This window comes from Phodopus roborovskii, unplaced genomic scaffold, assembly GCF_943737965.1.
Source record: "Phodopus roborovskii unplaced genomic scaffold, PHOROB, whole genome shotgun sequence".
NCBI lineage: Eukaryota > Metazoa > Chordata > Mammalia > Rodentia > Cricetidae > Phodopus > Phodopus roborovskii.
Genome location: NW_026126418.1, coordinates 14,902,349 through 14,929,795, shown reverse-complemented (window position 1 = coordinate 14,929,795; position 27,447 = coordinate 14,902,349). Strand labels below are relative to the sequence as shown.

At 49.0% G+C, this 27,447-nt stretch overlaps 1 protein-coding gene across 2 annotated transcripts; it reads left to right on the top strand.

The window, feature by feature from the left end:
* Positions 1–11,590: 11,590 nt before the first annotated feature.
* Positions 11,591–26,734, top strand: Chst1 (carbohydrate sulfotransferase 1). Of its 2 annotated transcripts, none has more exons than XR_007834532.1 (3): positions 11,591–11,869; positions 23,084–23,213; positions 23,558–23,620. XR_007834532.1 is itself a non-coding variant. In XM_051184151.1 (3 exons), the coding sequence occupies exon 3, from the start codon at positions 24,639–24,641 to the stop codon at positions 25,872–25,874; it is 1,236 nt and encodes a 411-aa protein (XP_051040108.1). In that variant the 5' UTR covers positions 11,599–11,869; positions 23,084–23,213; positions 24,597–24,638; the 3' UTR covers positions 25,875–26,734. The 2 variants fall into 2 exon arrangements, 1 of the variants encoding a protein (XP_051040108.1); XM_051184151.1 differs by lacking the exon at positions 23,558–23,620 and adding an exon at positions 24,597–26,734 and having other exon boundaries at positions 11,599–11,869.
* Positions 26,735–27,447: the final 713 nt, after the last annotated feature.

The window sequence follows — 27,447 nt, the reverse complement described above, 5'->3', positions numbered from 1 at the left end:
ACAGCCTCGGATAGTCTCAGAAAAAGCTCTTGAATTACTCCCTGGACCCACATACTACCTCTCCTTTTCTATCACTGCCAGCTTGAGGCCTTGCCACAGGGCTTGGAGCTGGTATTGGCTCCAGATTCCCTCTGGTACTTGGCAGACTCTGAGCTGGACCACAAACTCTGTTCTGTTGTGTCTTTCCCAGGACTGAGTGCAGGATCAGGGTGGGTAGCCACAGGTCCAGAAGCCTCTCTTTCCTGGTTCAGCCTCCCTTTACTAGGGAAACAACCCTGTAGACGCCTGAAGATTACATGGGAGGGGAATTGCAATTGCAGCCCATAATTGTCCCCTTCTGCTATTTGCCCCCAACTTTTCTCTTTTGCTTTTTAAAATTATTTTTTATATTCCAATCCCAGTTCCCCCTCCCTCCTCTCCTCCCACTCCCCCTACCTCCATATGCCTTGGAGAGGGTAAGGCCTCCCCTAGGAAGTCTACTAAGTCTGTCTCATCATCCCATTGAGGCAGGACCACGGTACTTCTCCACCCCCTACACCCCTGTGTCTAGGCTGAGCAAGGTATCTCTCCATATAGAATGGACTCCACTAAGTCAGTTTGTGCATTAGAGTTATATCTTGGACCCATTTCCAGTGGCCTCATATATTGGAGTTACGTTTAGTCTTATTCTGGTTCCCCATTTGTCAGATCTGAGTCAGTGATCTCTCACAAGGTTGGGCCAGCTGATACTGTGGGTTTCCCCATCATGGTCTTGACTCCTTTGTTCATATTATTGCTCCTCCCTCACTTCAGTTGTTTTCCAGGAGCTTGGCCCAATGGTTAGTTGTGGATTTCTGCATCTCCTTCCATCTGTTTCTGGAAGAGGGTTCTAGCTTCTCTGGGGTTGTAGATTGTGGGCTGGGCATCTTTTGCTTTATGTCTAGTATCTACTTATGAGTATACTATATTTATCTCTCTGGTTTTGGGTTGCCTTACTCAGGATGGCGTTTTCTAGTTCTGTACATTTGCCTTCAAATTTTATGATGTTATTGTTTCTTCCCACTCATCAGTACTCCACTGTGTAAATATTCCATATTTTCTTTATCCATACTTCAATTGATGGGCATCTAGGTTGTTTCCAATATCTGGCTATTACAAATAATGTTGCTATGAACACAGTTGAGCAAATGTCCTTGTAGTGTGAGTGTACAACTTTTGGGTATATGCCCTCAGGGTCTTGAGGAAGATTGATCTCTAATTTTCTGAGAAATTGCCATACTAATTTCCACAGTGGCTGTACAAGTTTGTACTCCTACCAGCAATGGAGGAATGTTCCCCTTTCTTCACATCCTCTGCAGCATAAGACGTCTTTGGTGTTTTTTATCTTAGCTATTCTGATCCAAGTAAGATGGAATCTCAGAGTGGTTTTGATATGTATTTCCCTGATAAATAAGGATACTGAGCATTTCTTTAAGTGTTTCTCGGTCATTTGAGATTATTCTGTTGAGAATTTTCTGTTTAGATTTTAATTGGATTTTAAAATTGGATTATTTGGTAATTTGATGTCTAGTTTCTTGAGTTCTTTGTATATTTTGGAGATCAGCCCTCTGTCAGATGTGGGCTTGGTAAATATCTTTTCCCATTCTGTAGGGAGGCGTTTTGTCTTGTTGACTTGTTCTTTACAGAAGCTTCTCAGTTTCAGGAGGTCCCACTTATTAATTGTTGCTTGCAGTGTCTGTGCTACTGGTGTTCTATTTAGGGAGAGGTCTCCTGTGCCTATGGATTCAAGTATATTTTCCACTTTCTCTTTTATGAGGTTCAGTGTGGATTTATTTATTTAGTTTTTCAAGACAGGGTTTCTCTGTATTGCTTTGGAGCCTGTCCTGGAACTCTGGGAACTTTGTCCCACAGAGTTCCACAGACTCACAGAGATTTGCCTGCCTCTGCCTCCTGAGTGATGGGACTAAAGGCGTGCACCACCAAACCCAGTGTGGATGGATTTATATTGAGGTCTTTGATCCATTTGGACTTGAGTTTTGTGCATGGTGATAGATATGAATCTGTTTGCATTCTTCTACATGTTGAGAGCCGGTTATTGGCACCACTTGTTGAATATGCTTTCTTTTTTCCATTTTCCATTTTTATTTTCTTTCCCAAAAATTAGGTGTTCATAGGTGTGTGGGTTGATATCAGGGTCTTCTATTCTATTCCATTGCCAATACCAAGCTGTTTTCATTACCATAACTCTACGGTAGAGGTTCAAGTCAGGGATGATGATGCCCCCAGATGATCCTTTATTGTACGGGATTGTTTTGTCTATCTTGGGTTTTTTGTTTTTCCATATGAAGTTGAGTATTGTTCTTTCAAGGTCTGTGAAGAATTGTTCTGGGATTTTGATGGGGATTGCACTGAATCTGTAGATTACCTTTGGTAGGACTGCCATTTTTACTATGTTGATCCTACCTATCCAAGAGCATGGGAGAGCTTTCCATTTTCTGATATTTTGTTTAATTTCTTTCTTTAAAGACTTGAAGTTCTTGTCGTACAGGTCTTTCACTTTTTTGGTTAGATTTACCCCAAGATATTTTATGTTATTTGTGGCTATTGTAAAGGATGATGCTTCTCTGATTTCCTTCTCAGTCCATTTGTCATCTGTATATAGGAGGGCTATTGATCTTTTTTTTTTTTTTTAAAGTTAATCTTGTATCCTGCTACATTACTGAAGGTGTTTATCAGTTGTAGGAGTTCTCTGTTAGAACCCTGTGCTATCATATCACCAGCAAATAGCGAGAGTTTGACTTCTTTTCCAATTTGTATTCATTTGATCTCCTTTTGTTGTCTTATTGCTCTAGTAGAAGTTCTAGTACTATGTTGAATAGATAAGGAGAGAGTGGACAGTCTTGTCTTGTTCCTGATTTCAGTGGGATTGCTATGAGTTTCCATTTAGTTTGTTGTTGGCTGTTGGGTTACTGTATATTGCCTTTATTATGTTTAGGTATGTTCCTTGTATCCCTACTCTCTCCAAGACCTTTATTATAAAGGGGTGTTGAATTTTGTCAAAGGCCTTCTCAGCATCTAGTGAGATGATCATGTGGATTTTTTTCTTTCGGTTTGTTTATATGGTGGATTACACTGATGGATTTTCATATGTTGAACCATCCCTGCATCTCTGGGATGAATCCTCCTTAGTCATGATGATTTTTCTGATGTGTTCTCGAACTTGGTTTGCCAGGAATTTATTAAGTATTTTTGCATCTATGGTCATGAGGAAAACTGATCTGTAATTCTCTTTCTTAGTTGTGTCTTTGTTTGGTTTGGGTATCAGGGTAACTGTAGCCTTATAAAAAGAGTTTAGCAAATTGTGTGGAACAATTTGAGGAGTATTGATTGGTATTAGATCTTCTTTTAACATCTGGAATCCATCTGGACCTGGACTTTTTATGGTTGGGAGACTACTGATAACTTTCTATTTCCTTAGGGGTTACAGGTGTATTTAAGTTGTTTATCTGTTCTTGATTTAATTTTGATGTGTGATACTTCCCTAGAAAATTGTCCATGTCCTTAAAGTTTTCCAATTTTGTGGAGTACATGTTTTCAAAGTATGACCTGATGAGTCTCTGGATTTCTTCAGTGTCTGTTGTTATCCCCCTGCTTTTCATTTCTGATTTTGTTAATTTGGTATTTGATTTGGTAATTTGATAACTTGTTAATTTGTCTTATGGTTAGTTTAAATAAAGGTTTGTCTATTTTGTTAAATTTCTCAAAGAACCAACCCTCTGTCTCGCTGATTCTTTGCATTGTGTTCTTTGTTTCTATTTTGTTGATTTCAGCCTTCAATTTGCCTATTTCTTGCCATCTACTCCTTCTGGGTGAGTTTGCTTCATTTTGTGCTATCGCCTATAATTGTTCTGTTAATTCACCATTTCCAGCTTCTTTATGTAGGCATTTAGTGCAATTAATGTTCCTCTCGGCACTGCTTTCATTGTGTCCCATAAGTTTGGGTATGTTGTGCTTTCATTTTCATTACATTTTAGGAAGTCTTTTCTTCCTTTCCTTCCTTCCTTTCTTCGTTTCTTCCCTCCTTCTTTCCTTCCTTCCTTGATTCAGTGGGTGGTTCATTGATCATTGTTCAATTTCCATGTGTTTGTGGTCTTTCTGAAATTATTTTTGCTGTTGAATTCCAACTTTAAGCTGTGGTGATCTGATAAGGTACAGGGGTTTATCACAGTTTTATTTTATTTTATTTATTTGTTGAGGTTTGCTTTGTTACTGAGTATGTGGTCTATTTTTGAGAATGTTCTATAAGGTGCTGAAAAGAAAGTATATTCTTTTGTGTTTGGGTGGAATGGTCTATAGATGTCTTCCATTTGAGTAATAACATCTGTTAATTTCCTTATTTCTCTGTTAAGCTTCTGTCTGGCAGACCTGTCCAGTGATGAGAGCAGGGTTTGATGTCTCCCACTATTAGTGTGTGGAGCTTGATTTGTGATTTAAGCTTTAGTAATGTTTCTATTACAAATGCAGGAGCCAGGGCTGGAGTGATAGCTCAGAGGTTAAGAGCATTGGTTGTTCCTCCAGAGGTCCTGAGTTCAATTCCCAGCTACCACATGGTGGCTCACAGTCCTCTGTAATGAGATCTGGTGCCCCCTTCTGTTGTGCAGGCTGACACTGTATACAAAATATTTTTTTTTTTTTTAAAAAAAAGAAAAAGACCAACCAGGGCTAGACAGTAAGACTAAGGCAAGCCTGCATGCTTTTCACTGCCCACAGGGCATGTCAAAACTCGACTGCTGGGCACTGGCCTGAACAGCTGTACTCCCATCTCAGGAGTCTGAAGGAAAAGGCTTAGGAGCTCATTGATTGTCCTTGGCCACAAAGGGAGTCTGAGACCATGTTGGTGTTACCAAGACAACAAATGCAGGAGCCCTTGTGTTTGGGGCATAGATGTTCAGAAATGAGATTTTCTTTTGATGGATTTTTCCTGTGATGAATGTGAAATGCCCTTCTTTATCTTTTTTGATTGATTTAGTTTGAAGAGTATTTTGTTAGATACTAGGATAGCTACACAAGCTTGTTTCTTAGGCCCATTTGATTGAAAAATTTTCCCCAACCCTTTACTCTGAGGTAATGTCTTGTTTGTGAGGTTTGAAGTGTGTTTCTTGTGTGCAGCAGCAAGATGGATTCTGTTTTTGTAGTCAATCTATTAGCCTGTGTCTTTTTATAGGTGAATTGAGACCATTACATTAATGGATATTAATGACCAGTTATTGCTAGCTCCTGTTACTTTTGTTTTTGTTGTTGGTGATGACATTATGTGTTCAATTCTCTTCTTTGGGATTTGCTCCTGTAAGCTCATCTATTTCCTGTGCTCTTGTGGATTTAGGTGATTTCCTTGGGTTGGAGTTTTCCTTCTAGTACTTTCTGTAAGGCTGGCTTTGTGGGTAGGTATTGTTTAAATTTGGTTTTATCATGGAATATCTTTTTTTCTCCATCTATGGTTATTGGAAGCTTTGTTGGGTAAGGTAGTCTAGGGTGGCATTCATGGTCCCTTTGTGTCTGCATAATGTCTGACCAGGACCTTCTGGCTTCCATTGTTTCCATTGAGAAGTCAGGTGTAATTCTGATAGGTCTGCCTGTGTATGTTATCTGGCCTTTCTCCTTTGAAGCTCTTAATATTCTTTCCTTATTCTGTATATTTATTATGTGGCAAGGGAACTTTTTTATTTTTTATTTTTTGATCCAGTTGAATTTATTTTCTGTGCCTTTGAGTTGGACTTCTTCTTCTTTTATCCCTATTATTCTTAGGTTTGGTCTTCTCATGCTGTCCCAGATTTCCTGCATGTTTTGTGTTAAGGATCTGTTGGATTTAAATTTTTCTTTGACCATTGGATCTACTTCCTGTATTGTATCTTCAATGCCTGAACTTCTTTCTTCCATCTCTTGTATTTTGGTGTTTATGCTTGCATTTGTGGTTCCTGATCATTTACCCAGATTTTCCATTTTCAGCATTCCCTCTGTTTGTGTTTTCTTTATTGCCTCTATTTCAGATTTCATGTCTTGCATTGTTTACTTCACTTGTTTAATTGCTTTTTCTTTAAGAGATTTGTCCATATCTTCTTCTTCTTCTTCTTCTTCTTCTTCTTCTTCTTCTTCTTCTTCTTCTTCTTCTTCTTCTTCTTCTCTTCTTCCTCTTCTTCCTCTTCTTTCTCTTCTTCTTCCTCTTCTTCCTCTTCTTCTTCTTTTGTCTTTTCCTACATTTATTTAAGGGAATTTTCCATTTCCTCTTTAAGGGCCTCAATCATCCTCATAAAGTTATTTTTAGGTTGCTTTCTTCTACTTTATCTGTATTGGAATATTCATGTCTTGCTGTTGTAGCACAGTATTACTCTTTACATTGTTGAGTGTATTCTTACCTTGTTGTCTGTGCAACTCTTCCTCTAATATAGGTATAGGTGGAGCTTGTGCTTCAGGGTGTCTTTCTTTCTCCAATTGGTATTGTTGGGACTGTGGCTCCATTGATGACTCCTTCAGGCACAAGAAGAGTAGAGCTTCCAGTGAACACTCCTCCTGGTGGAAGTGGGCTCAATGCTCAAGTGGTCACTCCTTGAGGTGCAGGTGGGGCTACAGCTCTGGTGGACATGCCTCCCGTTGAAGGTATAGGTGGGGCTGAGGGTCCAGTGGTCAATGCAGTAGTGGGGCATCTCCAAAAGAGAAATGGCAGTGGGTGCTGACTGGGACACAGGTGCTCTTCTTGAGATAGTGTCTGGAAGTTATTGCTGGAAACTGTTGATGTTTTCTCACATGGAGATCACTCCTTGATCTTGGGCCTGAGGCTGGAGCCTCCCTCTGATGCTGCTTCTGGGTCAGACTCATGACTCCCTTGATGCTGCTCCAGGCCTGAATGTTGGACCTTCCTCTCTGACCCCAACTTTTATTACCTCCTCAACCCCAGGGCCTGTGAAATGCTCACAGTATCTTCTTTCTTGGTCAGTGGCAGGGTCCCAGGGTTGCAGACCTTGCTGTCTTGGCTTAGAGTGTTTGCCTGGTCAAGGCTCTGCAGCCAGTGTCTAGGATCTGGCTCTGGTGCCAGATGTATGGTGGTGGTGATTATGGTGGATGTGGTGGTGGTGGTTATGGTGGTTGTTGTGGTGATGGTGATGATGATGGTGGCGATGGTGGTGATGATGATGATGATAGTGATGGTGGTATGCTTAAATAAGCTGGATCCAGGCCCGAGGCCACCATTCCACTCCCACTGTAGAGAAAGGTAGTGGAGGAGCCCCTAGGAAGCCCTGGGTCCCAAGAGCACAGATGCCCCCAGCTAGGCCCAGAGTCTTCACTTTGGCCACAGGGCTGAGTGTGGCAAGAGCCAACAGAATCAGTTGGGAAAAGCTTCTTCCTCAGGAGGAAGTAGACATTTGGCCTTCTTTGACCTCTCTTTCCTTTTGGGAACTTAGGGACTTGGATACCACTTACCTTGGCAGTGTTTGCTGGACCACGTGAGGTGAAAGGAAGGAAGACAAAGCCTAGAGGATAGGGAGCCTGGAGCCTGCCCCCTCTGTTCCAATCCACAGAGTGAATCATTCTACCTCCCTGTCCATATCAGATCCAAGGAGACCAAGGGCTTCTGGGGGTGGTGTGGTGCTTGGGAGCTGCTGTGCCACAAGATAGCAGTTGAAGTCTGGTCTGGCTCCTGACCAGAGCAAACCCTTGAGTTTCTCTGTTCCCTCCCTTCCAGGATTTGTGGCTTCCTCTCTTCTCCCTGGGGGATTTGATTCTGTAACTGGGAAGGAGGGGATTTTCTGTTGGAGTGGCTTGAAGGAGTGAGACAGTCAAGAGGGAGAAGGACTTTTGTCCAGGGCTATCAGCCTGGATTTGAGGTTAGGGGTTGGAGCTGCCAGCAGGACAAGCTGTTTATCAGGAAGTTCCTGGAAACTAATGAAGCAGTGTTGCTTTGGGCCACAAGGTACTAGGGAAGATGGTGCTCTTGCTTTCTCCAGGGTGCTGGCCTTGGAAGAAGGGAGATCCTTGAAGCCTCCTCTACAAGAGCAAAGAACACAACAGATGGCTAGTAGTGATGGTTGGTGACTGGCTGGTCTGGGGATAGCACAGTGTCCCTCTGAGGAATTCACAGCATAAAGCAGAGAGGGCAGCTCTCAAAGGGCCTCAGCTAGAGGACCTGCAGGGTCAGGAAAAGGTTTTCCTTTTCCTTTTCAACAGCATGGCCCATTGAAGCTATGAATTCACCCGGTCTGGCAGCCCTTGGTCTCAGAGAAGCACAGGGAACAACTTACTGTAATTCTCAGTGTCTAGCAGATGTCCATTCACAGGTAAGGTTTCAAATACTTGTCTCATTTCAACCATGAAGATATTCCTATCACTTTCTTTTTGGAAAGGAACTCATCTGAAGCAGGGCAGATGCAGAAGTAGGAAAGTATAAGAGACCTTTCTCTCAGGAAGCTGTAGACTTGAGTGGAAGAGACTGCCCACATGACCTGTGTTGGTAAGTCGTTAGCCCTGTTTGACCCCCCCCCCAGTTTGTCCATCAGCACTCTCACTGAGTGGCCTTCTTAAGCAGTAGAAGAAGTGGGGTAGGCCTACCTAGTGGGCCTGCCTTTCTTGCCTGGGGTGTTCTGGTTGGGACCTTCTCTACAGGTGCTGAAGCTCTCGGGTCTGGAGTCTAGAGACAGCTGGGAATTGGCCTCTGCAAGCTTCTAGCCTTCTCAACATCCTGGGGAGAGACAGGGAATGGAGGAACTCTGCTACACATCTTAAATCAAAGTCTGGGCCATCAATCTCCCAGAGCAGACTGAAATAACAAGGTGGGTGGCACAGACTGACACTACATGGACACTTGAAAGAGATTAAAATGCCAGGATCCCAAGCCCCAAATCCCTTAACAAATTTCCAATTGCCTCTAAGACCTAAATGCTGGGGCAGAGGAGGAAATGACTTATTTTGAATTCTTGAGAGACCTAGGGGCTCTATTCAAGGAAGCGCATATGACTGGGGGCTACTAAAAGTCCCACACTCAGCCCACCTGGCCTCCTGTACCTCCCATGCTAACTAATTCCTTAAGCCAGGCTGGCCTAGTGTGGTGCCCAGTTGGAGGTCCTGCTTGGCTACTTACTGTGTATCTAACTAGTTCTGCAACCTGGACAAGACACATGACTCCTTCGGCTCCCAGTTTCATCTGTAAAGTGAGAATGGCAATTCCTACCACATCAGGCTCCTTTCTCCAGGAGTTGAACAGCCCAATGCCTGGCTCACAGGGAGAGCCCAGGCGTTAGCCAGCCGTTAGAAGCAGCTCCTTACCTACTGTCAAAGACTCAGGCTGGTTGCTGTTTCTTCCTTAGCCTTGTATACCCTACCCATCCCACAAACTCTAGTTCCTGGAGTTTCCTCCTCTTCCTATAAGACCCTCCAAGGCTTTATCTTCCTGCGACTTGCCAGGCCACTTAAAAAAAATTCACATTTTCAGTGACCATTTTTCTAAAGTACCCCCCCAATAAAACATTTGTTTTAAAGCATGGATATGTGTGTATGTATCTTGCACATGATGTGGAGTGGAGACATGAAGAGGGCGTCAGATCCCCTTGGAGCTGGAGTCACAGATGAGCTGCCTGACATGGGTGCTGAGAACTGAAGAGTCCTCTGTAAGGAGCAGAATGCTCTTAATGGCTGAGCCGACTCTCCAGCCCCACAGTGACTATTTGCTGTTTCACTGTGTAGGAGCCAAGCTTCCTGAGCACAAAGCTTTTGCTTCTGTCTCTCTGCCCCACTCCCTGACAGTAACTGCCATAGTGTCTTGCACATAGTAGGCACCTAAGAAACATTTATTTTCATTGTGTGGGAAGATTTGAGGTGGCTGGAAACAGAACCGTGGTGCTCGTGAGACCGGGTCTTTGTCTGTTTTTAGGGTTTGAATATATTTTTTCCCCAATTTCACTCTGTCTTTACATTTCAACCACACCCTTCTCTCCACCTGAAATACAGCAGAGTTTGAAAAATGAGTTGCTGGGATCTGGGAGATACAGAGGACTCCAAGCCCTAGCTATTCTTGTCTAGGCAGGGATTAACTTGGGTGAAAGAGAAGCTTCTGGTTCATCCATGGTGATGGGAGCCAGGTTTTCTGTGAGAAATGGGAGGGGATCTGAAGACTGGAGTGCTCCTACAAGCTCAGCTCCTTCTCTGTGAGCATTTCAAAAACACAACCACCTACCATTGGGGTGAGTAGGTGACTGAATGTTGGGGCTGAGCCCTGGCTGCAATGGAGCAAACCCATCAGAGCTCCTGGGCAGTCCCCGGAGCTCCTGCTTCCAGGGATGGCAGGAAAGGTGAGGCTGGTTGCCTTCTCTAAGGAGGTTGTGGGGGGACAGGAGTTTATAGTTAGGAGTTGTCAACTGTAACCACGATGGCCCTTTGGCTTGCTGGGACCTTTGGGGCAGGGCCTTCATGCTGGCTGGTTCCATATGGAGGCTTTTCTGAAGATATGCCTGTTGGGGTCTCCTAGAGAACCCAAGACATTGTATTATTCCTTTCTTAGTAAGCAAGTAAATATCTATTCCACAACCAGTGACTAACATGGTTAAGCGCAGTGTGTTTTACATCTACTTTACTATCTAGTGTTTATAGTAGCCCTAGAGGGTAAGCATTAATATCTCTGTGACACAGCAAAACCACAAAGGCCTCTCTGCCCTGGGAAGCTTCAGGGGAATAGCCTCCTTTTCAAAACCCCTGTTGTTCTCTGCACCCATGTCAGGAGTGATATCGATGGACAGACTGGAAATGAGAGATTGCAGGAGAACTCAGTGATGGCAGAGATGGAAGCCCACGGCTCTACTGCTCCCACGAGTGCAGCTCAAAGTCAGTCTGGTTTCCTCCAGGGAAGCCAGATGTAGCCTAGTAGGAAGGGCCTGGAACTCCAGTGTCCCATAAAACCACCAGCTGAGCCTTGCTCCTGCCAAAAAGGGATGGCAGTCTCAGGGGCAAGTGAAACATTTCTCTACTTGGAGGGGAAGGAAGCAGAGCCAGGGAGGGCAGAGGTAAATGATGGAATATACTCCAGTTCTGGGTTCCGGAGTCTCTGTTCTGGTTGCACTGGCAGAAGAAAGGATAGGGATTGGGACCCAGGGTCAGGTTGGGGCTGTAGCCAGATTTGGAGATCTGGAGGTTTGGGTTGCATGGATAGAGCAGTGCCTTTCCCTGGTGGGGATGCGGGAAAGAGGCCAGGCCAAAAGGTACCAGTGCTCCTGCTGCTTGGCCTCCTCAACTCGGGGTGGGCGTGGCTGCCCCCGGCCCGCCGGTGGGTTGGCCCGGGAGCCCTGCTAGAGGGGGTGTTCTGGCGCTGAGGCCTGGACTGCTTGGGGGGCGGGAGGGCGCGCGCTGACGGGGTCGGGCGGAGAGGGGGCGGGCTGCGCTGGGGGTGGAGCCGGGACCGCAGCGCCTGCCACCCGCTAGCTCCGTGATGAAGCAGCGGCCGCCGCTTTCGGCTCGGTGACGCGAGGAGGGTACTCCGTGAGGCTCCGGCCTCCGCGGTTGCTACTGTCCTCTGGAGCCTGGAGCTGCAGTGCTCAGGGTCCGGGTCTCTGGTCCTGCGTCCCTCTGGTCAGCGGTCGCTCTCTTTTCTGTGCCCGTGAGAAGGCACTGTGTTGGGCCAGCCACCCTGGGCTAGAACCCCCCCGGACCATGGAGAGGGGCCCGTGAGGGACGCGCGGAGGCGGAGGAAGAGGCTCGGGAGGAGGGAGGCCGAGGAGCAAGGCGCGGGAGGAGGAGGATGCCGCCACCGCCACCGCCACCGCCACCCGCGGGCTCCCGACGAGCCTGACTCCAGACCAAGGATGGAGCCGGCGCTGAGCGCAGCCGCGGCTCCCAGCGCGCCCGCCACCAGGTATGGCCCGGCCCCGCGGGCTCTGGGGCAGGCAGGAGCGGACTGCACCGCAGCAGCCGGGAGGGGCGCGGGCGCGGCGGGAGACGCCCCTAGCTCAGGGCCGGTGTCTCTGGGCGGTGCGCGGAGGCGGTGGCGGTGGCGGGGTCCGCAGAGTGCTGGCTGGGTGCTGGGAGGGGCTGACTGGGCTGGTAGCTCCGGAGCGCGGCGATCTCCCCAGTCCCTCCATGCCCCCATCTGACGAGAGCAGCAAACTTGGAATAAGCGTGAGCCCCGGGCTTCCTTTCTGCTGCAGAACGCACTCCGGGTGTCTGCTCCGGGTTCACCATCTCACAGCTCAACTCGGGGCTGTCAAGGCTGCCAGGGATCCTGAGGTTCCTGTGACTCTTCTAACTTTCCAAACCAGGCTTACAGCCCGAGGCAAAGCACTGTCCCAGCTTCTTGTTTCTAGCCTGAATCTTGCATCTGCTCCCATACGCTGTGATGGGATGGGCTCTTAGGAGGCTGAGGCTGCGTGCTGGTGCAGAGCCCCCCCCCCCATGCCAAAACAGCCCTAGCATTTCGCTGAGTAGAAAGAGGGGAGACAGGGGCGGAGGCGGGGGGGGGGGCAGGGTTGGTCAGCTCCTCTCAGGTTCCAGAAAGGGATGCAGTGTTTTACTTTACAGTAACAATCGACAGTGACCCTAGCTGGGATCCATAGGTTAAAAGGCAAAGCTATGTAGGTAAGACCTCATAGTCCTGCTAGGGGGGCACCTTGGCCTGACTTCAGGGGCTTCAATATGTCACCTCTCCCTACTCTGGGCCTACCCTTTCTCAGGATTACATTCCTAGTTCTGGCTTCCTGATGGACGTAGCTGTTTAAGCAAGAGACTCCTGGGTACCAAGGGATCCAGACATCCAGGTGCCTAGGATGTTATAGCTGACCACTGACATGTTGAGGCTGGGACAAGGAAGGCGCATGTCCACTCAGGGACGGGAATTCAGCCTAGCATCTTGTGGAACCTAGAGACAGAAGGGACCTAGGATGGCAGCAGGAGGCAAGCTTCCTGTCTGGCAGGGAACCACTTGGGAAAGTGAAAGATACCACCAGTAGGTATAAGAGGCAAACAGACAGGGAGCTCATAGACCAGGCAGAGAGATACTTTTCCCGACTGTGCTGTCTCACAAAGAGACCTTACCTGGCAGGCAGTTCCCAGACTCCAGTCCCCAGTAGCCGCCACACTTCTAGGCATCATGATGACCCTGTTTCTTTTACAAAGTGTTTCTACCTTCATGACTCACAAGCTGGATTCACCAGGGAGAGATCAAGCTTCCAACCTATTTTATTCCTCACCCTCTTGGGGCTTTAGGGAGCTTCTGGGGAAAGGAAAAGGTCGATACACCTTTGGGTCTTGGGCCCCTGCAGGAGCCTGGCATGCAAACTTTCATTGCTTGCTGTTGTCCCTGATCTTGGTGGGTGAGTGGCTCAAGACCAGCACAGATCACAGTATCTGTGGGGAGAGGAGGGGTGTGCAAATGAGAGGAAGCCATTGCTAATTATCCTTACAATACTGCTGGGGCTTTAAGATCACACCCCTTTTCACTGAACACCTTGTTTCCTCATCTCAATGTAGAGACCTTCGCTCCCCCTTTCCAGGACTCTAAACCCAGATTTCTCTCTGCTGAGTGGTTGTGAAGCTTTGGGTTGTTATTTTCCTCTTGAGCATCCTAAGTTATCCTGCTTCCCTCTACCCTGGCCCCCATGTCACTTCTGCTCACAGGAAGGTATAGATCGCTGTGCCCTCTCCCAAGGGCCCTAGCTCCAAAGGAAGCTAGCGTGCTAGCTAATACAGGGAGTAAGCTAGGCTGCCCTGAAGGGATATATCTTTGTTCCACTGAGTCTGAAGGAGCCCTGGGTGTCAGATTCTCAGTGAGGTCTGGCATGTGTCCCCCAGGTCCCTCTTGCCCATCTGCTGTGCCCCATCCTTGCACACTGGGAGTCTGAAAGTGTGTGAGGATGGAGCATTTGATAGTCATAATCCAGTTCTGAGAAGGTCCCGAAGCCCTGAGTCACTGTATGGTTTCCATGGAAACAGACTTGTTCAGAGGACTTGGTGTAGCAAGGCATTTGGGGGGAAAGCAGGGAAACATATAGTAAAATCAGGCTCCACAAGTGTGGTGGAGCTGGACCAGCCCCTTTGCTGGGAAAGAGATGGATAAAGAAGCCTTTGGCTACCCTAGAGGAGGAGCTGCCCTATTCTACCTGCTAGGATCCTTTCTTGAGGCCACTTACTGACAGGCAACTGTCAACTTCATGATCTTTTGGCTAGGTTTCCAAGCTTCCGGTGACCTCTCAGTGCCTCAGTTTCTTTCTCTGTAAACTAAGGGCCTTAGCAATACCTACCTGAGAGGCCCCTGAAGGTCAAGTTCCTGAGTGTGGAATACACAACAGCACCACAGTGTGCTGTTTACTTATCTAATGGGGAGGGGTTCACCTGGCTCTATCCCCTGTGTCCCAGTTGGTGGCCTGACACCTGCCTGGGCTGGCTACTTGGGAAGTGTGATCCTCCACAGCCCTGGCACCTTGCTGGGAGTCAGTGCTCCGTTTCTTCTCATAGAGATTTATTTAGGCTTTTTCAGCCTGGTGCCTTACAGCTTAGCTTTTCTTGACTCTATCTGCACAGGAACCTTGTGAGAAGAAACCCTTTAAGACCAGATGGATTTGCTTCAGCATCCTAGGGAAGGGTTGCTTGCCGAGCTCTTTGGCACTAGGTAGAAAGGAGTCCTATGGCAGAGAGAAAGGTTCAGTCCCTACCAGCCCCATCCCCACCCCTGCCTCCCATCCCGGGGAGCCTGGTCCATCAGGTTATGAGAATCAGGACTTAGGAAGACAGTCCTTAGGTTTGGAGCTGGTAGGACTAGGAGAGGTTTATTCTGACAGTGCCAGCCCCAGCAGTATGGGGAGCATGACCTAGGAAGATTCAGGCTGCCAGTGACACACAAGCAGAGTCTGCTCCCTAGATCCTTTTTCATTCTAGCACGCTCATGGCTTGCAGCGCCCTCTCTTATAAGGTGGAATTCTGTCCCAAATTCTCTAAACTCCTTCCACCCATCCCTACCAGCTATCCCAGCTGCAACGAACTTGTCTGCTGGCTCTTCTATTTTACAGATGCCAAAAATAAGATTCCTGGGGTTTGCCTGCTCGGCCAGGCCAGAACCCAGCTAACTGTGACCTCCCCCAGCTGCACAGCAGCTTAGGGGATGCTGCTCTCCTTCCCACTAGCTCTCCAAGAAGCTTGGAAACTGCCTTCCACCCACCCCACCCGTCCCTGCCAGCTATCTGGGTCTTGCCTTGGGTCTTTCTGGACCACTTTGCTGTCCTCATTGGTGTTCACAACACCTTACAATTTAATATCTTCTGCAAATTTCATTAACGGACTGTTTACTCCCTCTCTCAGGATCATTAATGAAGATGTTAGATAAGATGTGGCCTGGCACAGACTGAGTAGCCCTGCCCCCACTCCCAGACTCTTTGCCTTCCAGCCCTTGCCCCTGGCCATGCCTCCTCCACTCAGGACTCTTGGGACATGTCCCCTCCTGCCTTTAGACCCCTTGACAAGAGCTGAGGGCCAAGTCTGTTTGAATTAATTTTGTAAGATTACTCGAGGCTCTGTATCAAATGCTTTGCTAAAAATCAAGATATATTACCCTGCCTGCATTTCCTTCATCCGCCAGTCTTGTAATTCTATCAAGAAAGCTATCAAGTTTGTCAGGCACGATTTGTTCTTTATAAATCCCCATGGTGCCGTGTGGGGGCACAGGGTTCCCGAGATTTCTAAATGTTTAGAGATTCTCTCTTTGTGTTTGTTCCTCTATTGGAGCTGGGAAGGGCTGTGAGCTGGGGATCGCCAGTAGCACAGTCTCCTTCCCAGGGATGCAGAGGAGGGCCAGGCCCTGCTGGTCTTTGGAGCCTCTGGGATGCCATCCAGTGTTTTGGGATGTTTGAGAGTGCAGGTCCCCCAAGCTGGACACTGAGGGAGAGGATCCCGGGAGCTATCCTTCAAGGATTCTACAGGGTAGAGAAAATGACAGACAGGTCTACATTGCTGCCATTCTGAAGATACCGCTAATTGAGTGGTAGCTGCAGCCCCGTCTCTGTACTGAGAACTCATTGTACTGTGAGTTCTGTGAACTAGGCATGCTCCCCCTCCACACCCCTGTGTGCCAGGCTCAGAGAGGGAGAGAGGGTCAGGCTGCCCAAGACTGTGGGACTGGCTTTCACCCTCTAGCATGGACTGTGGACCAGCAGGATCAGGAAAACTTAGTGGGAGGTTCAGAAATTGTAAGAGGCCAGAAGGAAAGAAAAGGAAGGCTTCTAGGCAAGCTCAGAGACTGGAACCTCCTACACCATACTGCTACATCTGAACTGTGTGATCCAGCCACCTAAGTGTTCTTTCTTTAAAAGGGGAGTTACATATTCTTAGTTTTATTGTGTGTCCATATGTGGATGTGTGCATGCCACAGCACCTGTGAGGGTTAGTGTGGTTAGGGTTAGGGCTAGGGTCAGAGGATAACTTGTGGGCTGTTCTCCTACTACATGGGTTCTAGGGATCAAACTCTGATCATCAGGTTTGGTGGCAGTCACCTTTACCTGATGAGACATCTCTCTGGCCCGTTATATAACCTTTCAGAGTCTTACCTGTGAAGTGGAAAGCAGCTGTCTGTACCCTGAGCTTGCAAGAGGTCCCTTGGGGTAATGCGTGGCAGCCACACCATGGTTCTGAACTTTGGGGGAAGAGCTACATTACACTTTACTCTAGAGGTCTTTGCTTATAGCAGCCAGGGATGTTCATTCTACATGTCATGAGCATGGGTAGAGTGTGATGCTACTAATTCTGTTACCCGGGAGAGATGGCAAACAAGACATGCAGCCATGTCCTTGATACCAGCTTGGGTGGCAAGGTCCAGGGATAGTGAGAAGGATTGCCTCTCTGGGCCTTGAGGATAAGCCCTGGAGCCAGTCCACACAGTTTCAGGCCTCGGTGTAATAAGATCATTCTCTGATGTTCTCTGGCTTTAGAGGATTGTGACATTCCTGGGTCGTAGCTTCTAGGTCATAACTCCCCCAGAGCCCCAAGTTGGGCTACAGAAGGAACCAGAGCCACACCCACTTGTGATCGTATTTGTTCTTGTCATTCAGTAGGGAAGGGTAAATGCTGGCAAACAGTGAAATAGCCAGATCTATTGACATGGCAGAGAACCCTCAGGAAGAGGCACAGCTACCCCTGTCCCCAGTAGGTGACACCATCAGCATCTGATCTGGTCAGTAGATGTTGGATTGAAGGTGGATGGTGAGGTCATGATTATCCCTAGCTTATCTGGGGTGGCCCTCTTGGTTCTGGCTCACCCTGCACCTGTCCTTTGGTGTCCTGGTTCTTGGATATAGCATGGGGCTTAAGCTCTGTGGTTGCAACCAGGGCTTGGGTCATTGCAGTTGAATGGGTGCCCTGACCTTGCTATAGATTAGCTGTTTTTGTTGTACTCTCTCCCCTCTTGTGGGACCCTCTTGTAGGATCAATCTTTTGTGGGATTCAGGTTCATAGTAATCGTTGGGCTGGCTCCATCCCACGTAAGCCCAGGTGCCCTATCTTCTCTCATTCTCCCAATCTCCACCTCTTGCCTACACAGGGCATATGGGCCTCATGCCTGTGTCTGGAGACAGGCATCTAAGGATGCAGAGACAGGAGGTTGCTCTGCCAGCTGCGGGCAGGCAGCAGCTGTGGGTGCTCAGGTTCCTGTTGATGTTTTCTCATCCTTGAAGTCTGGAGGGTGACTGAAGCCAAAACCAAGCCAGGATCCAGTGGGTGGAGCCTCAGTACTATTCCGACCGGCCTCAGCTGTGCTGAGCGGGGACAGGAAACCAGGGCCTTTCCGTCTAGTGCTGGGGCAGTAGTTCGGCCTCTCACAGGCTGGCTTGGCTGAGACAGGGACCAGCTTTCTGACTCATCTCTCAGGTTTCTGTACACTAGGCTCTTGTGTTAGTACATGAGGGCAGTCAACTGCCCCATGTTGGGGGGACTTTGCTCCCAGGCCACCAGACACAGGACAGAAGCAGCTTCCTTCCCCTGAAGCTGAGGTTCCTGCAAGTGGGACTAACCATACCTGTGAATACTTCCAAGACAGGATTGTTGTGGTCTGGGCTAGCCCCTGAACTCACACCAGTGGACTCCCCTTCATGAGTCTTGTCTGTAACCCCCACTACACTGAACTGTTTGTATCCTCAGCTTCCGGCTTCCTGCCTCTGGCTGTGATCCCTCTATTTCTCTCATTTCACACCACAGAGCAACAGAGGACAGCAGGGGTTGAGCATGTGGTTCAAAGGTTCTGAGCCACCCAAAAGCTGGAATGAGGTTCCCACCCAGCCTCCCTCTGCATGTCTTTCCTCCAGTGCCCATGGCAACGTTACACAGAAGCTTGAGACAGCCAAGAGTGTCCTCGTGTCCTTAGTACCAGCACTCATGGACACTAGAATGACCTGCCTGTAAGGGGTGGGGGTGCTCAAAGGAGGGTCTGCATCTGCAGGACTCCAGAGGTTGGACACAAAACACCTTGCTCTGTCATGCAGCCCCTGCAGGGAAGACCTGCAGACCTCACTGAGGTTAAAGTGGGGACAGGCATGGCACCAAAGGGAAGCCCTTTGCTTCCAGTGTCTCTGGTCATCATCCCCGCAAGGTCACTCTGTGTTCTCCATACTGCTAATTCTGATTAATAAATCTGAAGGATGACCCAGAACATGGGGGCATTGGGAAGTTGTCCTTGGGTTTTATTGGGTGCTGGATCTTGGGTTCATGGTGGTGTGTGGCTTTGGAGACCTCTTGGGGAGATCTTGTGATTCCAACCTCTATTAGCCAGGTGTCTTGTGATATCATGCTTTAATGTTTATCTCATGGATCCTGTGAAACATGGAACTGAGCTATTTCCCTTTTTCCATTGGCTGCCAGGGAGCTCTACCTCATAAGCCCACAAGTTACTTGGCATTTGAAACGGACATGGCTCCTTTCTGACTTTCCTGCTCTTTTATTTTTTTCCTCTTTACCTCATTTTCATCATCTCATTTTCCTTGGGAGGAAAAAACAAATCCCTTGGCAATTTTTCTTTTTTAGCCTTAACCAAACAAACAACCATGGTGGGTCTGCACTGGCTAAACAGGTTTAAACATGCAGTTTCCTGAAGTTGCCTTCCAGCTAACTTCTTCCCTGCCCAAGTCCCTGGTTCTTGGCTTGGGCTTGGATGTCTGCGTGGCACCTCAAAGCCTTGGAGTCCCTGTGTCCTGGTTTTGTTCAGCGAGCAGATATTCAAGTTCATTTTCTCCTGCTCTCTGTACCCTGCTCCCCAGGCTGTTATACATGTGGTTTTTGGGGAAAAAGCCACTTGTCCAAGTTTAGCCACTCCCTGTATTCTTTGAGTCCCTTGAAGGCCCTGATTACTACAGGTCCTGTGTGGCCTCAGCAGCCTACAGCCAACCATTATCCCCCATGTCTACCTGTGCAGGGTTTGTGCTTGACTGTGCGACAATGGAGTCTTGAAGCAGGTGTGCTGAAAGTTGGGGAGAAGGCTGATAGTGTGACCAGGGCAAAGAAGGAAGCATTAAGCCTGGGGCGAGGTGTCAGGATGGTTTTCAGTTACCAATCCCATCCTCAGACACCTCTCCAGTTCTTCATGGGGATGAGCATCTCCAAACATAATAAACTCAAATCTCATTGTAAACAGTACCCACTCCTCCATAGCTTCTTGATTCCTCTCCTTCAGGGGCGGTTCACGGAGTGTGACTTAACCAATGGCCCAATTGGACAGAGGTGTTTTGATGTTCCTTTTCCCCCCTCCCTCATTTCTGTGAGAACCCTCTGTCTCCATCAGAAAGACAACCATCGGATGGAAGTGTCAGTCAGTAAGGAGGGAGGCCAGCTTCTGTGGAGAAGGGCAGTAGTCCACTCTGGCTTCAGGAGTTTCTGAACACTTGCAAATTGTGTAAAAGTGGGTGCAGGTGGCATTTTCTTGGAAGACTGACTGTGTTCCCAAGGCATTTATGGAGCAGGGAAGGTAAATAGCTTCACTGGGGTTTGCTGGGATTCCCACAGGGCAGGAAGAGGGACTTGGCTAAGGGCAGAGCCCTTGGCTCCTTGAACTTATGGGGACAGTGTTGGATGGGGAATGAGGGCAGCTGGTGGTTGGTGGGGAGGATGGCAGAGACATCAAGCACTGGTTTCTTCTGGAGAGTGAGTTGAATGTTCCTACTGTCCATGGGGGCTTCCCTCTGTCCCATGTGAATGTGACTTCACCTGGCCATGAATATGGGGTGGGCCCTTCCTAAGGTAGAGTGGTCCTTGTTTCAGGATCTGAAGAAAACCCCTGGTACAAAGAGGTATGGGCCAGTGTCACTCATCTAGGGAGAGTCAGAAGCTGCTGGCAACTCCTACTAGTGACGATCTGTTCAACGGTGCTTCTCCAGCCTAGGAACTATGGGGGCAGGGCAGTGGGGAAGGCCAGGTGTACAGTCAGGCTGCCTATTGCTTCTTGCCTCCCGGTTGAAGCCGAGGAAGAGGGTCTCTATCTCATCACACTTTACTGCAATCTGCAACATCCTGCCTCCTAACCACCACTGCATCGTTTGGCATCCCATTAGGCCTGAATCCTGAACACAGTAAAAAGACTGAGCCAGAAGTCTGTACTACCCGTTCTGGCCACTAGAGGGAGGCAAAAATACCATCGCAACAGCCTGGAGCGGAAAATTCTGGCAGGGCAAGTGGTTTCAGAAGCAGTAGTGGGTAAAGCCCCACAGAGGTCTGCCTCTGTTGGATCAGACTCTAGGGGTACAGGCAATTAGTTCTGAGGTGCTTGCCTAAGGCAAAAAGCAAAGCAAAAATTATTTCAGAAATCAAGGAGAGGTTCCCGGTAGGTAAACAGTTGAGCTGGGATCCATGGGGCCCGTGCCAGAGGTCACTTGTCAATTGCAAGGCAGGATTTTGTCAAACTGTAGGGCATGAATAAATATTTCTTGTCAGTTACAATCACTGCTCTGGTTAGGCCACCTTTACATATTGGAAAAGTGAATTCAGACATAGCTGGTGCTTAGCTGATGTGTGTGCCCTCTGACTGACAGGCTGGTGTGGATGGCTTGAGCCCTTAGCTTCAACCTGACTGCGATGTAGCAGTCTGAGCCTTCTTCTGGATGGTCATTAGGCTCTCTCACAAGAAGGTGGGATTCTGGATTCCTGTGTCCGAGGTTTGAACCAACAGTGAGAGAGGCCAAACCAGAAGCTCCTGGAAATCCAAGAAAGAGTTTGAGCCCCCAAGTCTGGCTTAGAGGTCCAGGACATTGATAAATCTCTTGCAGAAACCAGTGCTTGCCTGGGAACAACAGGACCTGGCCCTGGGGCCTCTGGTTTCCAGGACAAATGCCTCTGGCATACCAAGGACCCTTGGCTAGCTCTGGGCTTGACTGTGCCAGGCTGGCAGGAGAGCCAGGCACTTTCAACAGGTCCTAACATTCTCCTTCCTGTTCTCAGGCTCTCACTTTGCCCTCCTGGAAGGCAGGCACATGGTACTCAGCTGGGATCCACAGTGCCGGCAGTGCCCATGCTGTATCTTGAGAGGAGTCTCCTCACCTTAGGGAACTATGTCTGCGAGCACAATCTCGGTTCTGAGACCTGCCTTTGAGTTTCTCCAAGTGGGGTGGGAAGAGAAATTGGGAAAAGAGCTTGAACTCTGTTTTCTCCTGGGCAAGATGCAAGTCTATTCTCTGAAGAGAACTCTGGGTGTATTCCATCTTTAGAGCTGGAATTGCAGGGTGGAGGTGCTAAGGGCCAAGGAAAAGGGGATGAAATAGAGGTGGGCCTGGAGTGGATCCAACAGATGGATTTGATCATGGCTTTCAGAGCACTTAACCTGGGCTGGGGTCTTGGCCTTGCCCTCTTCTTGGGTCATGAACTTGGAAAAACTGTTGTAACCTGAGGAGTTTCTTGTTCTGCCAGATGGGTTGTGAGGCGCTAGAAGTTATGAGGTATAGCCTTAAGGTTGAGGTGGGTTTCGGTGCATGTGCCTGAGGGTGGAGCACTCACACAGAGGACCGAGAGTGCTGACTTTCTGTGAGTTTTGGCCAGTGCCTATTGGTTTAGATCACTGGTAGATGGCTGTGAAGAAACATGGTTGAGTTCACTGGAGTCACAACTGAGGAGGGGGGACTCTGTTGTTGCTGGCATTCTCTGCTTGGAAGGGTGCTTCCCTAAGGCAAAAAGCAAAGCAGGGACCTGGGATTAAAGTCGAGAGGGCTCCCTACTACCCTCAGCCTTCCCTTCATGGGGCAGTGTCCTTTGCCACAGGAGCTGGGTTGAGTGTGGGCCAGACTGTGACTTTGAACACACTGAGAGGTTCCCGAGAATCTGAACTGTGCCTCTTCCCCTATTAACTGCCTCTCGGTGGTGACCTAGTACTGATTCCTACATGTAGTGCTGTGTCAGGTTTTAATGGGGACTCCTGGATCTCAAGCCTCTTGACCATTTTGGCCTTGTGCTTCTCCCTAGACAAGCAGAGTCCATAACTCTGCTTTCTTTCTTGAGACACTGAGCCCAAGGTGAAGGAATTAGAGCACTGGCCAGACTCTGATGCAGAGGGACTCAGGTCCCTGCTATTTCCCATTTGTGAGCCATGCAGTGGTCTTTAAATTTCCCATCTGAGGAGCGAGACACAGTACCCAAAATGGTGTGTCTGTTTGCTTGCCCTCTAGAGGAGTCAGGCAGGACACAGCAGACTGTGGGAGGGATGTGCACAAAGGGTACGAGGTTACCTACCTGCCATGAGCTAACTAATAATGGACGTAATGGCAAAGGAGAACACGCATTCCAATTTTCTGAATTCACCCCCTTGTATTCTGGCCCCTTTCAAACTGATTCATGGATGGGCTGAGACAGTGAATCTGGTGCACATTTGAAGGCCAGGCATGATTAAGCATGAAGAAAAGGGTTGTGTCTTGGAGAAAAAGATAGGTTCCAGATGGGGGTTAAATAAGCCACAGGCCCCAGCAGGCACTGCTGCCTGTGCTGTGGGCTGATATCTGCTTACAGAGTGAATCTGCCACCTGGGGAAAGGGCTGGCCTGTGCAACACTTAGTAGGTGCTAACTAAAGCCATGCTGACTTTGGTGTTTTGCTTGGGCTTGGTAAAGTGTGCCTTTGGCTTTCAGGTAGCTGCCGTGTGTGCTGCATATGGTTGGAAGAAGACTCTTGTCCCCAGCTGTCCCTTTGGAGCCATCTTCTTGACCTGAAGGCCTGGGGTGATCCGCCTCCATCACAGGACCAGTTGAATTCTGGAAGGTCAGGATTGTTTCCCTTCATTTCCAATACAGAACCCTTCTGGGCCTGAGGTCTCATCAGGCACTTGTGGATGTATGCTAGCCAGCTCCTGCCCAGAGGAGCCCTGGTATGGGAAGAGGGTTGTTGGGGGTGGGCATGGGTGGGCAATAAAGATTGCAGCTTAAAAGTTGGGTCTTCATGGCTCAGGGGTAGTGTTAGATCAGCTGGGACACTGAGTCTGCAGTCAATGTAGGGAGCAGGCAAACTCACATTGTTGTGGCGTGGTAGCAGACTGTGGGGCACAGAGAAGGGCAAAGAGAGGTGAGTACTGGAGCCCAAGCCCATCCTGCCTGATGTCTCTGCAGCCACTGGTCACAGAGCTAAGGCGCGGATCACTGGATTTCCTGGACAGGCTCCATCTGAGACACTGGCAGCTGAGTCTCCACTGTACAGCAGCAGTCCGTTTTTTGGTAAGTGTTCAGCTCCTGGGCACTGGGTCTGGGGACAGCCCTGGTATCTCACAGGACCTGGTGGCTGAGTCAGCATCCCCTGGGCCACCTTGCCAGATGCTTGGGGCATACTATAAGCCCATGGCATGCACTTCCCTTTTCTACTTTCCTGTGGTTCCACCCCCCTCCCTATCCTCTGTTTTGTGGACCAAAGGGCTGGAGGTGTGGCTTAGAGAAGCCAGGGACTGTTTCCCTGGGCAGTGAGTATCACTGCCTCAAGCAGGAACAAACCTTGGGTCCTGAGCAGAGACACATCCCAGCAGCCGCTGGGACCTGCCCTTTCTCCAGGCCAGTTGATTTACAACACCATGGGTGCCCAGAAGTCCACATTTGGAGGGAGCTGGATTCCCCCATTGCAAGTAGAAGGGCCATGGCCCATTGTGGGCAGATCCTGGCCTTGCTGGCTTCTGCTGTCAACTCAGAATTCATGGGGCACAGGGGTCCCTGCTCTCCAGGACTTGTGTTTGGGGGTAGGAATTTGATGTGTATCCTTCCTCTAAGGACAATTGTTTGTGTGATTAGAAGATGATGTTCATAATCCAGGAGATGCCGGCAGAAGTCACAGGCAGTGACAGGGTATAGCATGAGGCACCCCCTAAGTGTGGGAGTTGGGGGAGTTAGGCTTTGGCACAGTAAGTGAGTTGGTATAGGGAAACCAGAGCTCACTCTAGGAGGCCTCTGCAATCACAAGTTACTCAGCTCTTGGGGCACAGGGAATCTGTCTATTTAGCTGTAGGAAGCTCCCAGGAGATACCAGGAAAATGGCAGTCCAGTGCAGGCTTTGTGGGTCCTAGGGGATGTGTTAGCTCCAGGCAGGAGCTGGGTGTTTTGCTGGATCCCATGGAGGTTCTTGGCTGTGAGAAGTACTTAACCCTTGGCTGTCCTTTGTCCACAGACCCTGTGCCTTGGAGCAGCAGCCCCATGACGGTGCCCAGCCATGCAATGTTCCTGGAAGGCTGTCCTCCTGCTTGCCCTGGCCTCAATTGCCATCCAATACACAGCCATCCGCACATTCACTGCCAAGTCCTTCCATACTTGCCCTGGGCTGACAGAGACTGGGCTGGCAGAGAGGCTGTGTGAGGAGGGCCCAACCTTCTCCTATAACCTCTCCAGGAAGACCCACGTCCTCATCCTGGCCACCACACGCAGTGGCTCATCCTTTGTGGGCCAGCTCTTCAACCAGCACATGGATGTCTTCTACCTGTTCGAGCCTCTCTACCATGTCCAGAACACACTCATTCCCCGCTTCACCCTGGGCAAGAGCCCTGCAGATCGTAGGGTCATGCTAGGGGCTAGCCGGGACCTGCTGAGGAGCCTTTATGACTGTGACCTCTACTTTCTAGAGAATTATATCAAGCCACCTCCGGTCAACCACACCACTGACAGGGTCTTTCGCCGGGGGGCCAGCAGGGTCCTCTGCTCCCGTCCAGTGTGTGACCCTCCAGGGTCCCCTGATCAGGTCTTGGAGGAAGGGGATTGTGTGCGCAAGTGCGGCCTGCTGAACCTGACTTTGGCTGCTGAGGCTTGTCGTGAGCGCAGCCATGTGGCCATCAAGACTGTGAGGGTGCCTGAGGTGAATGACCTTCGAGCCCTGGTAGAAGACCCCAGGTTGAACCTCAAGGTCATCCAGCTGGTACGAGACCCTCGTGGCATCTTGGCTTCCCGGAGTGAGACGTTCCGGGACACCTACCGACTCTGGCGGCTTTGGTATGGCACAGGGAGGAAACCCTACAACCTGGACGTGACGCAGCTGACCACAGTGTGCGAGGATTTCTCCAGCTCCGTGTCCACTGGCCTGATGCGGCCCTCCTGGCTCAAGGGCAAGTACATGCTGGTGCGCTATGAGGATCTGGCCAGAAACCCCATGAAGAAGACAGAGGAGATCTACGAATTCCTGGGTATTCCCCTGGATGGTCACGTGGCACGCTGGATCCAGAACAATACTCGGGGCGACCCCACTTTGGGCAAGCACAAGTACGGCACAGTGCGCAACTCTGCAGCCACAGCTGAGAAGTGGCGTTTCCGCCTCTCCTATGACATCGTGGCTTTCGCCCAGAATGCCTGCCAGCAGGTGCTGGCCCAGCTGGGCTACAAGATGGCCAACTCGGAGGAGGAGCTGAAGAACCCGGCCATCAGCCTGGTGGAAGAGCGTGACTTTCGACCATTCTTGTGACCCGGGTGTGGTGGGGGTGGGAGGCAGGTGGCGCTGGTTTTGCTGATGTGGACCTACTATGGACGGTTTTTTAACTGTTGCCTTATCTCCCTCCTCCCTCTTCCACCCTGTTCGTGTGTTCTTCTCACTCTTGCCCACTCCTTTTCCTCCTGCCTTTCCCACCCTGTGTGTCCTTCCCACCCCTGCCCATCCCAGTCTGCGAGTCTTTTTCACCTCCTGTCCTCTCCACTTTCTCCTGCCTCTTTTTGCCCCTGATATTTGCACTATGTCTCGGAAGGGAATCACTGGGACAGAGGGCATGTGATGTGGGGTACGCCCCCCACCCCATTCAGACACAAGGGTGTTGGGTCTCTATGTGGATGGGTACGATGTTTACAGGCACCCACTCACACATTCACATGCGCACACAGCACACGAGGAGAGGCGCCCCAGCACACAACTTCTCGGTCTTCTCAAGGTAAGAGGATGGACACAAAGGGACCACCTCTCCCCGGTTTAGGAAAAGAGATTACTCTTCCCCCATCTCTGCTTCCTGCCGGAGATTCCCATTCCCTTGGAGCAGGGCACCAGTCCTCCTGCACATCTTTGCCTGGTGGTGAGCAGGGTTTTACTGTGAGGTGGATGGGGACTACTTCCTTTCTATCTGGTTTATGACAAGCTTGTCTGTCTGAGTCTTGTGGCTACCCCTGGACCAGTAATGGCTAATGAATCTTAGAAATTTCTGATTGATCTTGGGGTTCCTCTGTGATATTTCTTTGTGCCAAAAAAAAAAAAAAGACAAAAAAAATGTGGATCAGTTTGCTAAATGAAAATTGAAATGCTTTATTTGTGTTTTCTGTAAATAAAAGTGTGCAGTACTGTCTGAGTGTAATTTGAGGTGTTTTCTGAATATTAAACAATGCTCTGGATATACCTGGCTTTGGAGATGAGATGGAGAGAAAAAAGTAAGAATTAAATGACAAACCTGCCATTTGGAACTTTTTTAAAAACTAGGTTATTATTATTTTTAAATTATTCGATGATTGTATACATACAATCCATCTATAATGATCATATGAATCCCCAATTCTCCCTCCCGCTTCACCAAGGAGCCCCCAACTCTCTTTTTCTACTCCTTCTTGGGGCCCCCACCTTTCAGACCTCTTGCCACCCTCCATGCTGGCTTGGGGCTTTCAATTTTATTCCCTTCTTATCTGCCAAGATGGGTGACATCCTCTGGCCAAGGTGCTCAAAGTATTTAACAAGAACAATAGCTTTGGGGTTCACAGTGGCATGAGGTAAGAATGCATTTCTGAGATGTCCACCCTCTGACTTCCTTCAGTTAGGGGTCTGGGCCAGGGAAACTAGGGAGAAGTTCAGGGGCTAGGAACAGGTCAGTGTCTGAGCAGCTTGCCAAGTTTCCCAGTGTGCACATGGTGGGACATCTTCTGTGCTCACTCTCCATCTTTCCTGGGCAATCTAGCAAGCTCCTCTAAAGAGATCCTCAGTCCTCACCCCAATAAACATACATAACATGGAATTTAAGAGGAAATAAAAATGGTATGGTTTACCATGATTTAAGAACCAAATGGAA

Coding starts and splice junctions, on each gene's coding strand:
- Chst1 (XM_051184151.1), top strand. CDS start 24,639: ATGCAATGTTCCTGGAAGGCTGTCCTCCTGCTTGCCCTGGCCTCAATT.